Source organism: Ochlerotatus camptorhynchus, unplaced genomic scaffold (genome assembly GCF_037179485.1).
Source record: "Ochlerotatus camptorhynchus isolate MF236.1 unplaced genomic scaffold, CSIRO-AGI_Acam_v1.1 ptg000299l, whole genome shotgun sequence".
NCBI lineage: Eukaryota > Metazoa > Arthropoda > Insecta > Diptera > Culicidae > Ochlerotatus > Ochlerotatus camptorhynchus.
This window is the reverse complement of record NW_027040787.1, coordinates 436,065-449,115: the sequence shown is the minus strand read 5'-3', so window position 1 is coordinate 449,115 and position 13,051 is coordinate 436,065. Positions and strand designations below refer to the sequence as shown.

Genomic DNA, 13,051 nt, shown 5'->3' with positions numbered 1-13,051 from the left:
TATCTTGAAAACAAGTCTTGTTATTCCAGATATCATTTTGTTTTCAATTGTTATCGTATAACTAATTTAGTTATCAACATCGACTTATTTTGTTATCAGTTGTTATCGAGAAAGAATATGAAATGATGCAAGGTTACTTTAAAACTTCATATATTATCCGCATAGTAAGAAAAAAAAAACACACACACTGCCAAACATGTTTCAGTTATCTGCGTAATGTTTTCTTTTATCAAATCTTGATAACCAGGTATCAGAACTTGTTATCAATTTGGTATAATCCTTTGCTCGGGTAGGAACTATCCTCGGAATTCCCATAAATCTGTTCTCAGAATTCCTTTGGAACTATACCCAAAAAACTCGATAACCGTGGAATTTTTCACGGAATACCCTTATAACTTTCTATAGAATTCTATAGAAATTATCAGTCTTATTTCCTCCATGGAAATATTCCACAGAATTATCAAAAATTCTTCTTTGAACTCACACAATTGATTTGGAATTCTAGTCAAAGCTCTGCAAGAGTTCTTCCAAAAACTGCATTTGATTTTTTTATCTGACTTACCTAATTCACTCTAAGATTTCCTTAAAACTACTTTGAAATTTTCATCAAAATTCTCTTAATAGTTCTTCAAAGTTCAAAGATTGTATCCGGAAAATCTAGTCCGGTCCAAGGGTCTTGAAATGTTTCAAGGTCCAGAATCATATTTTTTCCGAAGAAAGGACGAAGTATTTTCTTTCTTTCTTGTTTTGTCATCGAACTTCACGGGCTTTTTCCCGGCACCCTCAGGGTTGCCAGTGAATTTTCATTTTAAAATTCCCGGTTTTTCTGGTTGACGAAGTCCAAAAATGTATGGAGTCCGCTTTGAGAAGCGTCCGAGAACGGTTGTGTGTTTTTGCTCCGCTGCGTGCTTTTTTTTTAGAGCTCGGGCTATCTTTGTGCTGCCGTGTAGTTTTTCGGTGCTCGCATTTGAATAGTTTTATGTCCCGGACGCGATAATTCTATTTAGAATGATTTGTGCTGATGTTTTTCCCCTGTTGCTTTGGTGCCTGGTGTGCTCTCGCTCCCTTTGTTGACGGTGTGACTCGACCGCGCTGATCTATTATTAGGTTTTTGCGGTGTGCATTGCTTTTGTGCACAGAGTGACATGAAGAAGAAAAGTGATATTTAGTTATTGTGTGTTTGGATTCGCTGGAGGAGGAATTGTTTAAAAATGACTAGAGAAAATTAAGCATCGAGAATGCGCTCCCGGATGTATTGATTTGGTGAGTACGTTCCAGTTGAAGATTGTTCTCTCTAAATATCCCTTTTTTGAATACGTTTCATCAATCAAACATTATTATATGTTGGGTTTGGGGGGGGGGGGGGGCAGCCTAAGGGTTTCAATGGATTTGTAGACTGGACAAGTGTTCGTGGATTTGCCAGTCCCTTGTCACGTGTTGATAGACGTACATCTTGTCGTTTGTCTTCCAAAGGTCTTCAATGAAGTTGATTCACCCAGCTGCAACAAACCATCAGGCAGAACTTTACAACCAGTGAAGTATCTGCAGTCATATGTAATCCTTGCACTGATGGTGGGTTCTATTCACATCACATGTTCCCCTATAAAAAAAGTGAATTTGTGTCGCATATATTATAATCTCATCTGATTCTGGATTTTACAGTCAGCTTCACAGGTGTCAACCTCCTGCCCAGGAATAAGGAAAACTTCGTTAAAGTCTCTTATTGTGTTTCCCTTCCGACTGGGGGACTTGTAGACTTCGGGGCAAACTTTCTTTGACGGTGGTGGATTATTCCCTTCGTTCGCCTCCGTATCCGAAACTGGCTACATCTGTTCCAATTCTGCTTCAGCCTCCAAGCGAGTCTTGAACTCTCTTTTTTTCACTCAATTGATACGTTCCCACATTGGGTTTGGCATGGAGAACTCGTCTTGAGAGAGTTTCGCTACCGCGTTTTTTTTCCGGCCAGTGTAGGATTCCAGCTTCTTTCCAACCAGAAAGAATTACGGTTAGGCATGTTTCGCATCTTTCAATTGTTTGTACCACTTTAAATGGCATTTTTTCCGCACTTGAACTTGGACGACACTAGCTGACTCCCTTCCGAAACATTTTGAACTGTCACTTTTCTCCAGGCAACTTTGTCATCATAAAACTGAACGGTACCAAGTCAAGTCAAAATGGATAATAAATAAACAATAAGGTATTCAAATTTACTTTATAAATGCTATAATAAACCATTGTGCAGCGATGATCGAGACGTTTCCGTCGGATAAGATTATTTTGCGGCCGAGTGTCTAGGAAGCTATGGAAACCGAAATGGCTCTTGATTTTGTTTTATGCCCTTATAGTATAAACCACCATCGCACTTTGTGAGTTGCCCCAATAGAACCCTTGCTTTTGGTTTGAATCAGTACAAATTCGTTCTATTATATAAAAAAAAAAAGAAGTATACATATTCATTTTCTTCCGAACTAAATAAACCACCATCACACTTTGTGAGTGGCCCCAACAGTATCCTTGCCGTTGGTCTAAATCGGGTCAAATCGGTTCTAATAATTATTTTATATTCAATCAAGTAAACCACCATCACACTTTGTGAGTGGCCCCAACAGCATCCTTGCTGTTGGTTTAAATCGGTTCAAACCGCTTATAATTAATTATTTTGGTCATTGATAAAATAAAATAAACCATCATCACACTTTGTGAGGGGCCCCAACAGTATCCTTATTGTTGGTTTAAATCGGTATACACACATCTAATAATGATCTACATCTCTAGACAGCCGGCTGTTTAGAGCATAAATCGAAAACACTTATAAATAACTACACAAAACAAAAGATCGCATCACTTATCAAGGTGAATCCTGATCCAACGAACCTAACCCACTAACAAAACCTCCTTCCTGTGACTTTTGTGGGATGCAGAGGTAAACACGGTCCCAAAACAACAAAAGTCACACACTAACATTCCTTCCCTCTCCCACCTGATTGCAAGGACGTGGCCGGTGACGTTATTGATCTTTAAAGGTAGGAGTCACTGGAACATGTACACTGAGAATGGCAGGTTACTACCAAGCCCCATTCAGTTGATTCTTTGTACAATTTCACTGGTTCAGATCAATCACGGAGTGCAACTATCGATACGTGCAGTCAGACTAAGCTAAGCTAAGCTAAGCTAAGCTAAGCTTGACGAAGTCCAAAAATGTATGACATTCAATGTTAGTTGCATTTCCTATCATCCTCCACAGCGATTGGGATAAGTTGATCATGCACGATTATCTCCAATTCCCGTTCAGCAGAAAAAAGCATACGAAGTATGAGAGGACATTAGCGCTTCTTATTCACTTTTAGCGAAGACAACAAATCAAGAAGACTGGCAACTCTTCCATTTTCTCATACGAACTCTATGAGACACGTACAATCGCGTCATCTGCCGCTCAAAGGTAAATGCTTCGAACGAATTTGATAGCAAAGATTACATCCTCAGACGAAGGGTTTGTGTATTTGCTCATTTTTCTATGCGTTGCTTCCACCTTCACTCAAGCGCAGCTCTACTGTATCTGTCGCTTGAATTTTGGCAAAGTTGCCAGTCTTCTTGATTTGTTGTCTTCGCTTTTAGCCTATCCATATTCCGAAGTGGAGTTCGCTTTGGGAATTCTTCGAGAACGGTTGTGTGCTTTTGCTCCGCTTCGTGCTTTTATTTTATTTTATTTTTTTAGCTTGGGCTATCTTTGCGCTGGCATATAGTTTTTTGGTGCTCGCATTTAAATAGTTTTGTGTCCCGGGCGCGATCCTTTGATTTGGAATGCTTTGTACTGATGTTTTCCCCCCTGTTGCTTAGGTGCCTGGTGTGCTCTCGCTTCCCTTTGTTGCCGGTGTGACTCGAGATGTGCATTGATTTTGTGCACAAAGTGATTTGAAAAAAAAAAGAAGTTATATTTAAGCTGGGTTTAGACTAGGCAAGTCAAATGATCAATTCAGTTGAATTCAATTGGCTTGAAAAGTTGAGCCTGGTTCAACTTTTTTTCAATTCAAGTAAGTTGATCAAGTCAGTTGAATGGCATGGATTACACGTTCAATTTGCGTTCAAGTCAGTTGAATTCAACTGACTTGATCAATTGACTTGCCCTGTCTAAACCCAGCTTTAGTTATTGTGTGCTTGGATTCGCTGGAGGAGGAATTGTTTAAAAATGACTAGAGAAAAATATGCGTTGAAGCATCGGGAATGCGCTACCGGGTGTATTGATTTGATGAGTTAGTTCCAGTTGAAGATTGTTCTTATACATTTCTCGATTGCATTTTCGAGGGGACGTGTCTTGCTTTTGTGGGCAGCGCGTTTGATGGTTGGTTTATGCTGGCGCCCCTATCGGGTAGAAGAAAATTTCCCCTATCTGGTGGAGGTGTTGGCATGCGGTGGGCGGGATGTCAGTTGCGCTGGATTGAGGACAAATTCGTTGTTTCCGGGAGCAGATGCGTCCCTTCGGGGGAGTAATCGTGACTTATTTTCATCGTTTCCCATTTGCCAGAGGGATGACCTCGATCGCGTGAGGCTTGTTCCTCGGTTTTTACGGTTAGGTGCCTACGAATAATTTATTATATTTTTTTCATGTTGAAGCATGATTCGTTAAGAAAATAAATGTCGCGATCAAACATGAAAGCTTGGAACTTGACCGATTAGTTTTTGATGTATTGTTATGTGTGGCCTTAACACGATCATGAGGGCGGTGGATGAAGACTGACGGTAGTCACGGCGGGTCGTGTTTGATTATCTGGTTTGGTGGTTTTGATGCGGTAGTTTGACGCATAATCGGGCGGTCCGGTAAAATATGAAGAAGAAAACAGTCGTTTTAAAACGAAATAGAGTTCAGTCGAGATAGCTTAAAAGACGTGCAATATTTGTAAGCTGGAAAAACCATCGCGTCAGTCGTTATTTACTTTGTGAAGGAAGGGGCACGGTAGCAAAAAAAAAACAAAATGTGAAAGTTTTCTGGATTTTGTTCCCGTCTTACGTAAGGACCAAATCGAAATAACTAACGTCGCTTAAAAGTAGAATTTAATGAAGGCATAAGCACTTTTTCGTAGCTTTTTTGTCTCCAGGTTTAAAAGATCATCGGTCGTAAAGGTTTATTCTTGTGTAAAGGGCACCGCCGTCGAGTTTGAGTTTGAGGTCCTATCATATTAAGGAGGCTTATAGTAACATTGCTTGATTATCGTGTGTTTTGTGAAACTTAACATCGTCATCAACGTCACCGTCAGGGTCGGTTTTGAATGGTTGCAATAACAACGCGATTGCAACTTGTATGATGTGCTATGTGGAGCTTGGTGGCCTTCATCAGCGACAATTTTTGCTTGCTCAGTAGAACGTCATGAGTTTAATCTCAAGCCCTCCACATTCAAGATTCGTTAATCGCTTTATTTGTTAATGTGAATACATTGTAATAACAACAAATCGATCATTGGTGTGCTCATATGCTCGTTAGGACATCAATTCAGCTTATCGCTAACCAAAACGAATCCTGCTGCAATCCCAACCCTTTTATCCAACATCCCAGTGATTCCTCGTGAAAGTGCAGAGGTGTTCTCGGCTTCCATCAAAGCGAGTGTCACGTCAACACATTCCATTCCTACCCATTCCTTTCTTTGTTTAGTGTTAGATTAATAATATTTTTGAGATTTGTGACTTATACAAAACATCGTGATCCTTTATGTAGATGTTTAAATAAAAAAAACAAACAAATGGAAATGATTCCATCAATCTGGGGCTGAGAAAAATACTCAAAATGTGTTATTTCCAAAAATTTCCATGATCCCAGATTTGCCCTGAAAAAGAAGTCCCAGGATAATTCAGGGTTATTTTTATTTTCGTAGAATTCTGCCGAAAATACCTGTGGAATTTTGAAGAGGATTTAAAGTGTTTATTCCAATTATATTTTGAAGAAGATATGAAAAATTGTGAGGGAGTTTTGACCAACATTTCACGACAATTTTGAGATAATGTCCTTAGAAATACTGAGATGAATTCCGGGAAATGTCAGTGTACAAGAAAGGAAGCGCTGAATTGAATTCGTAGGAGATTCTGAGCAGAATTAATTGAGAATGGTGATGAGAATAGCAGAATAATTTTAAAGAGTATTCCAAGAGAACTCAGATGGGAGTTGAAAAAGAATTATAAGCAGAATAAAAAGATTGTTCTAAGGATAATTCCAAAAGAATGGTTCAGAAAAGACGTTCAAAAAATATCAATGGAATAGTATTCTAAGGATGATTTAATAAAAAAATGTTAGGGTTTTTGATCTAATTTCCGTCCTACGAAGCACACCCCGCGCTGCACCTCTCTTTTTTGAACGAGTTTGAACAAAAAAAGGAATATTTCTGCCGTTGGGTTTGATAAAGAGTCACACATTGTTGAGATATTGTTTAAAATCTAATACTGCTTCTTGATTCTAAATTCGTTCTACGAGTTTCAATTCCGTCCTAACGCATTGACACGCCATTGGATTTTCTTCGTCCTACGGATAAACGTAGAAAAAGGGGATTCGCTAGGAGCGCTTCTTTTGTTTTGAGAACAATGAGCGTAAATATTCATACAATGCGCACTAATAGGATTTATATTGTAGCTAATGAACTAACGCAAACAAACCTATTATTGATTTGTGCACGGTGAAATCATTGATATTATTGATATTTTCTGATCGATAGAACGGAAATGGGCGATTACGACGAAGTAGCGCTCTACCCTATTGGGTTTCAAAAAAATCGATTTTTTTTACATTTTCGGCATCCTTATACCTTCTAGGATTTTGTGTCAAAATGCCAATGAATGCAGAATGAATGTAAGTCGCTGCTTGTCTTGTGTTAAACGCACTTAAATATAACTCAAATCTTTCAACCCGTTCTTCTTGAAGCCACATTTTGTACCCCACAATACAGGGATCTTGCAGATTATTCGACAAATTTTGCTGATTCTTTTGTCCGCGATGCAAAAATGAATTCTGTTAAATCTAACATAAGATTTATCGCATATTCCAATTTTTAGATTTTTACGCGCATTTGGGTAGCGCTTTTTCAACGAAAAATCAAATCTTTTTAGTTTATTTCGAACGCTGCCATTATGCCAATTTTGCGAATTCCGAAAAATCCTACGTTAGATTTTAAATAATTTAAGGAAGAACTCAAAACACTAATTATTCTTTTTCTCCGATTTTTCAGTGCTGACAACGCAAGGGACAAAAACATCGCCTGCATCTGTCTGGTTGCAGGGCTGCCAAATAATATTTTAGACTGAACATTTTCGATAATAAAGCTGAAATGTTCCTCAATAAAATACTGAAAACTCGAAGTGATTGCATTTATTCTAATGTCTAATGTTCTTCAAAATAAAATATCAAGCGATTTCTGATGAGAATTCTAAAAAAATCTGATGAGAGTTTTAAGTTCAAGGAAATTTTGAGATCAGAAGTGACGTTCCGTGCTACAATTTATTGAAAAACAAAAATATGAATGTTTGCTCATAACAAACAGTTATGCAAAGTTTCATGCAATTCTGAGAAGGACGAGGCAAAATCTATTATTTTTTTAGCTATTTGATAAAAAGCCAAAAAAACTGCATAATTGCCTACAAATCCAAAGCTCCAAAATGGTCAAATTTTTGCAAAAATCTCCAGTGCTGTGATCATTTGTTGTGTCCTCTTCCATTTCTAACACTGCCTGTGCCTTCTTCATGAGGGAAACGGCCTTCACGTAATTGACGGTGATTGAGTACAGTTTCTCGATTTCCAGACTAAATCGTTACAAAAGGCTGAATACTTCGTCACGAATGTTTTCCGCGATATGAGCTACCTTCATATCAATTAAACCGAGGGTCCTTACTACAATTGTTCCTATCTTAAGGAACTGCTTCGTCATTTTCTTGATGCTGACTCCAGCATCTAGCACACAAACTTTTCTTCCAAATCCTTCGTGATTAGGTCTCGGAACATTTTAGCTACCTCTCCAATTCTTCCGCAAATATTCTTCCGGGTAACGGGATTCGACTTGAGAGCTCCTTAGATTCATAATGTTGGAAATCCCTGGTTTTTCGAATACTTACAATGGAAATCCACCTTCTGTTACCAGTTTTGATGCAGGAGGTCATGTAGAAGTTTTAGTCCAGACGGAGTTATTGTGGGACCACTGTTACTGAAATTGTTCTTAAAACAATCCATAATTTATCATTAAAATCATACACACCATACCTACACGGGAGCTCGGACAATTTTGACAGTATTTGTTTTGTGAATTTATTGTTTCCGCGTTTAAGCACTCGCTACACTAGGAGACACGGATGGCGGGGATTTTTTTTAACTAACAACGTATTTCTGTTTCAGAACATTTTTAGATATACTTATTCCTTCAACATCCTTATACATGTAATATTCACATCATGGTAATATTGCTTTAATTTTTAAACAGTTCTACAGTTTTTCTGCGCCGTAAATCAACGACATTCGAAAAAATGCACGCACCGTTCGTAAGTTTTGACAACGGAAAAACCTACACGAAGCGTTCGTTTCACCCATTCGCTCGGTCCGTTTGCACTCGTTAAACACATAGTTCGGTTACGTTCGCAACACGAGAACCGAACGAATGGTGTGCAACAGTCATCTTTCGGTTCGGTTTATACATGCTGAACGAATAGAAGTGCATCACAACCGAACGCAGGGTGCTCGTTCGTTGTTCGCTTTCGTTCGAGGTGACATCACTGAAAGGAGGTACTTCGGATGTTAATCTAAATGCATATATAGAAGGACCACACATGTTTTGACCGCACTGCCTTCTGTTAACAATTACCGAAACTAAGTGTATGCGTAATTTCTGATAGATGTCACCATTAAGAACAGCAGTGACATCTGAAGGAAAATTAACGCAAAAGCTTGGTAATATGATTAATTGATAATGATTAATTCATTTGAAATTTACCAGACTGGGCTGGGCTAATGATTGAAGAAAATATTGCGGAAAGGGACAAAAGCGATTAAATAATTAAATAAGTACGAGTGACTTCTCGGCTATCAGTGTTAAAGCGTTGGTTCATATCACACTTATGTGCTTTTTTCTCTTCTTGGATGCGTCATGAAATCTAGAGTCTGTTCACAAACTACATAGATGGTCTACTGTGTGCCGACACCGCCTCCTCCCCATCTTGTTGTCTGCATGTTTTATGGACAGAGTCTTATTGGATAGCGAGAGATAAAGTGTGTATTATGTTGTACCTTTTGACTATGATTTTAAGATGATTTGTATTGTGAACAAGAATCCTCGGCTCTGTAATGTTAATTCGATTGAGCCTTATCAAATAAATTAATGAACAAAGATTAAATATTGCATTGCAATGATTTTGCGTGTAGCTACCAGCCTGTGCAATCACTCTCCTGCAATGTACGTGCCATTTACAACTGGATAATAAAGGCATATGTCTGCTCCATTGTTACCGACAGGGTTGACATGCTCAATTTATCGCACAAATAGCTCATTTGTTAAGAACTCTGCACTATCCTGACGAAACATGGTTTTTCTTGAAGCAACTTTAAAAAAAGAGTTTGAGGTTCCTATGGGCACGTAGATTTGTATTTTGGGCTGGAAGCTGCGTGACAAAAACGAAAAGCTAAAATCGCTAATCAATTCGGACTTTCAATGAAAAAACTCATTAACTACTTTATGCGTGTGTCTACAGTCAGTAAATTCTGACTTAAAGTAGAACTAAGTTTCATCAACCGAGTGAAAAGTTATAAACAAAGGAACTATTTGTGTGATAAAAAGTGCATGCCAACCCTGGTTAGCGATATGTGTTTATCACCTCCCACATTAGTTGGCTAATTCCAGCCAAATTTCGATAATTTCACAACTTTGATAGCATGTTATACCATTATCATCATCGTCATCGTCGCCGTCGTCGTCTTCATCACACTCGAGCAATATTGATTAGTCATTGGGCGTTGATTGCCTTTACTAGGGGTGGAAGGATGGTGTACTTCACCCAATATGACATGACGATATTGTGTTGATATCGTGCAAAAATTATGCAATACCGTGACCAATTACGAAAGTAAATTTGGATTGTGGGCATGTGTGAAGTTGGAAGCTCCCCCAAAATATACCGCACCATTATCAGCTCCTGATCCAAACCGTGATACGTGTCCTGTTAACTAACATCGAAACACATACGCTGGAACAATCCTTATCAGTTGTGCGCTACTTGCCTTATCAAACACGAAAACATCGAATCATTCACGTTCTCACTCACGTCTCGCGATCCCGGCGGTCGATTCAGTCAGTATAGTCGCCACCGCACTCGAGGAGGGACTCACAATCAGCTTCGGTCGAACTAGCACGCAACGCATCGCGACGACGTATGAACATAAATCTATCCAATCAACAGGTGCCTCTGGTAGTGAACTGAACAGTCTAAGTAACAACGCAACTCTACGGCGGCGTGGGACGAACGTGGAAAATCTCCTACACTTTGCGAGTATGTCCTCGGAGAACTTTCGTGAGCGTCGTGTGAATTGTCATCAACCTCACCAGTGGTCCAGTTGCAAGTATCTGCATTTGGCGATCAAATCCAAGAAGAGAAAGTGCGGATAAAGAGAGAAGAACTTTGAAGAAATCAAGTCGGTGCTTTAGTCTGTTATTATCTGTGATATCGAAGTGGAAGAATAGGAAGAAAAAGAAAAGGCATTAAGTGCAAAAAAGTGAAACGTACCAGTTAAGTTCTAAAGCCCAGTTAAGCCCAGCTTTGGCGATTAAGTGCTATTATTAAGCGCAAGCGGTCAGCACAACCAAAGTGTGCGACTGACAAATCGAAACGAGTGCAAATCTAGATCCAACCGTTATCACATTGATAACACAGCTGGGAAGGGTTTATCAGCAAGCAGCTAGTTAGTCCCGCTAGTCAGGTGTTGTCTTTGCAGTGCGCAAATTATCCACCCAAAATACCTAGTTGATCCCTATGAAAAGTGTGTGCGAAAAATCTACCAACCTGGGTTTAATCGAGTGCATACTGATCCTGAGGAAGCCCATGTGGCAGGTGGGCATCGTACCAGGCAAACTGAGTGACACCATCGGTTCGTTGGTTCGGTACGCGCAGGAATCGCTCAATGTGTTCTTCTGTCCCACGTAAGTTTCGTCGTCGGGGATTTTGGGGCTGGGTTTTTACCGCCAAATTTGGAAGAGATGATCGTAAACTAGCTATCTAGCCAGCCGGAAGGGGGGGGGGAGCGGCGCTTGGACGAGACAGACGCTTAGAGAACCGACCTTGATGGTTGGTTAAAGGTGTTGAAGGAAATAAACGGCTATTGTGGACGATGGCTTCGTCGTGATGAGTTTTGCCCATTTCAGTTCCTTGTTTGATTCGGATTGTATAATTTAGTCATTCTGAAGATTAAGCAAATGGGACAAAACAATTAATTATGTTTCATTTTTTCTCGTTACAGGTATGTAGCAATTCGTCATCATCCGTGCAAAGCATCCCGTACAGTTTGTTGAATATCAGCCTTGGTGAAGTATTCTTTGATCATATAACATTTAATCAATCCTGAGGAGACATCAAGACTTCTATTTTTGATCATCCTGAAAAACGTTGGTTTGAGATGAAACCTAGAAAATCTCCAAGACCATGGTCATATTTCGAAATGAGGAGGAGTGTCATTTTTTGGTGATGGAATGGATCATTAGGCCAAAATTTACGATTCTCGAATAATCGTTCCAACTAAAAAAATTATATTCTACTATGTTTCGATGCTGATTGAACGAACTAAAATAAGTTTGTTCTACACACTTAGTTTTATTTGCCGAATCTCGTTTGTTTGCTGAGATTCAGCAAAACATATTCCGAAACATCACTTTTGCTGAGATCTCGGCAAAATATGTTTGTTTACAAAATGGAGTTGAGGCCTTTTCAATTGATGATCTTGAATTGTGACTTTTTCCGAAGGTATAGGATGCATTTCAGCGAAAAAAAAAAAGTACAATTAGTCTGGGTTAAAGGATTGATCATGAATTATTCTGAGGACCATCAACTGCTCAAAAATGCAAAAGAAATCCATCTCTCAATCAATTTGGGATGATGAGGGTTAATCTGACGACCTTCAAACCGTCAGTTTGGTAAGGAATTATTCTTAAGACCGCCACACCTTCAGCATTTTTTCTGAAGACCTACAACTAATCAAAAACTCAAACGAAGTCCTTTAGATATTCACCCATATTCTCGCTTTCATGCGATCCGTTTGGTCATACAAAAAAAAAATTGTATGAAAGATACGGTTCGAACTAAAACTAGAATATGGTTGATTATCTCATCGTAAAACGTTGGTATGGAATTATGCTGAAGATCTTCAGTCCTTCAGATATTCTTTCATCAAATAAGGTCGATTGGCAACTATTCTGAGGATTTACAGCTCCAGAAGTCTGCCGAAAGTATCGACATCTTGTACAAAACAAATTTCGATCATAATCACATCTTACTATGGTGCAATATACACAATATACAATATAATAATAAATTTCTGCATTTAACGAAATTGACAAACCAATGCACTATGGGTCAGGAATGCACTCTAGCTGGACAAAATTAATTGGTCCAAAAAGGTGCATTTCCGGGACTTGGTGTCTACAGCAAAGTTTCGCACAGTAACTAATCATATCGTCCGGCCATTTTCCACAGAGATGGCGCTGTTACGCTGGTAGGAAGTGATAAAAATCCCCATATAGAAATTGAGAGAAATGGGAATAATTCGCTTTTGGTGCATATTCAGGTAAAAAACAACGAGCAACAACATAAGGAAATAAGTCAAGGACTTTGTCGTTCAGTTTTTTCTGGAAATTATTGTTAACCAAGCTACAATTAAATAAAAATGAATTTTCTCCATACCGTTTTACCCACTTTACTACCAGTTCCCAGAGAGCCAAAAAATTCATATTTGAGAGAAAAAAATTCGGTCTCACTACCCTAGCAGCACACTTGTCACTGAAAAGTCGTGGCAACTTGATTGGAACTTATTCCAGTCACAAACAAGTTG

At 39.0% G+C, this 13,051-nt stretch overlaps 1 protein-coding gene across 4 annotated transcripts in view; it reads left to right on the top strand.

Moving 5' to 3' along the window:
* Mob2 (MOB kinase activator 2) overlaps nt 1-13,051 on the top strand; it is a 475,874-nt gene that overhangs the window by 397,459 nt on the left and 65,364 nt on the right. The window contains exon 1 of one of the 4 annotated variants that reach the window (XM_065228650.1): nt 10,315-11,150. The exons of the other annotated variants lie outside the window; for them this stretch is intronic. Coding sequence (XP_065084722.1) covers nt 10,984-11,150 — 167 coding nt within the window. The 5' untranslated portion in view covers nt 10,315-10,983. Of the gene's footprint in view, nt 1-10,314; nt 11,151-13,051 lie in introns of those variants that run through there. 4 annotated transcript variants of the gene reach the window in all.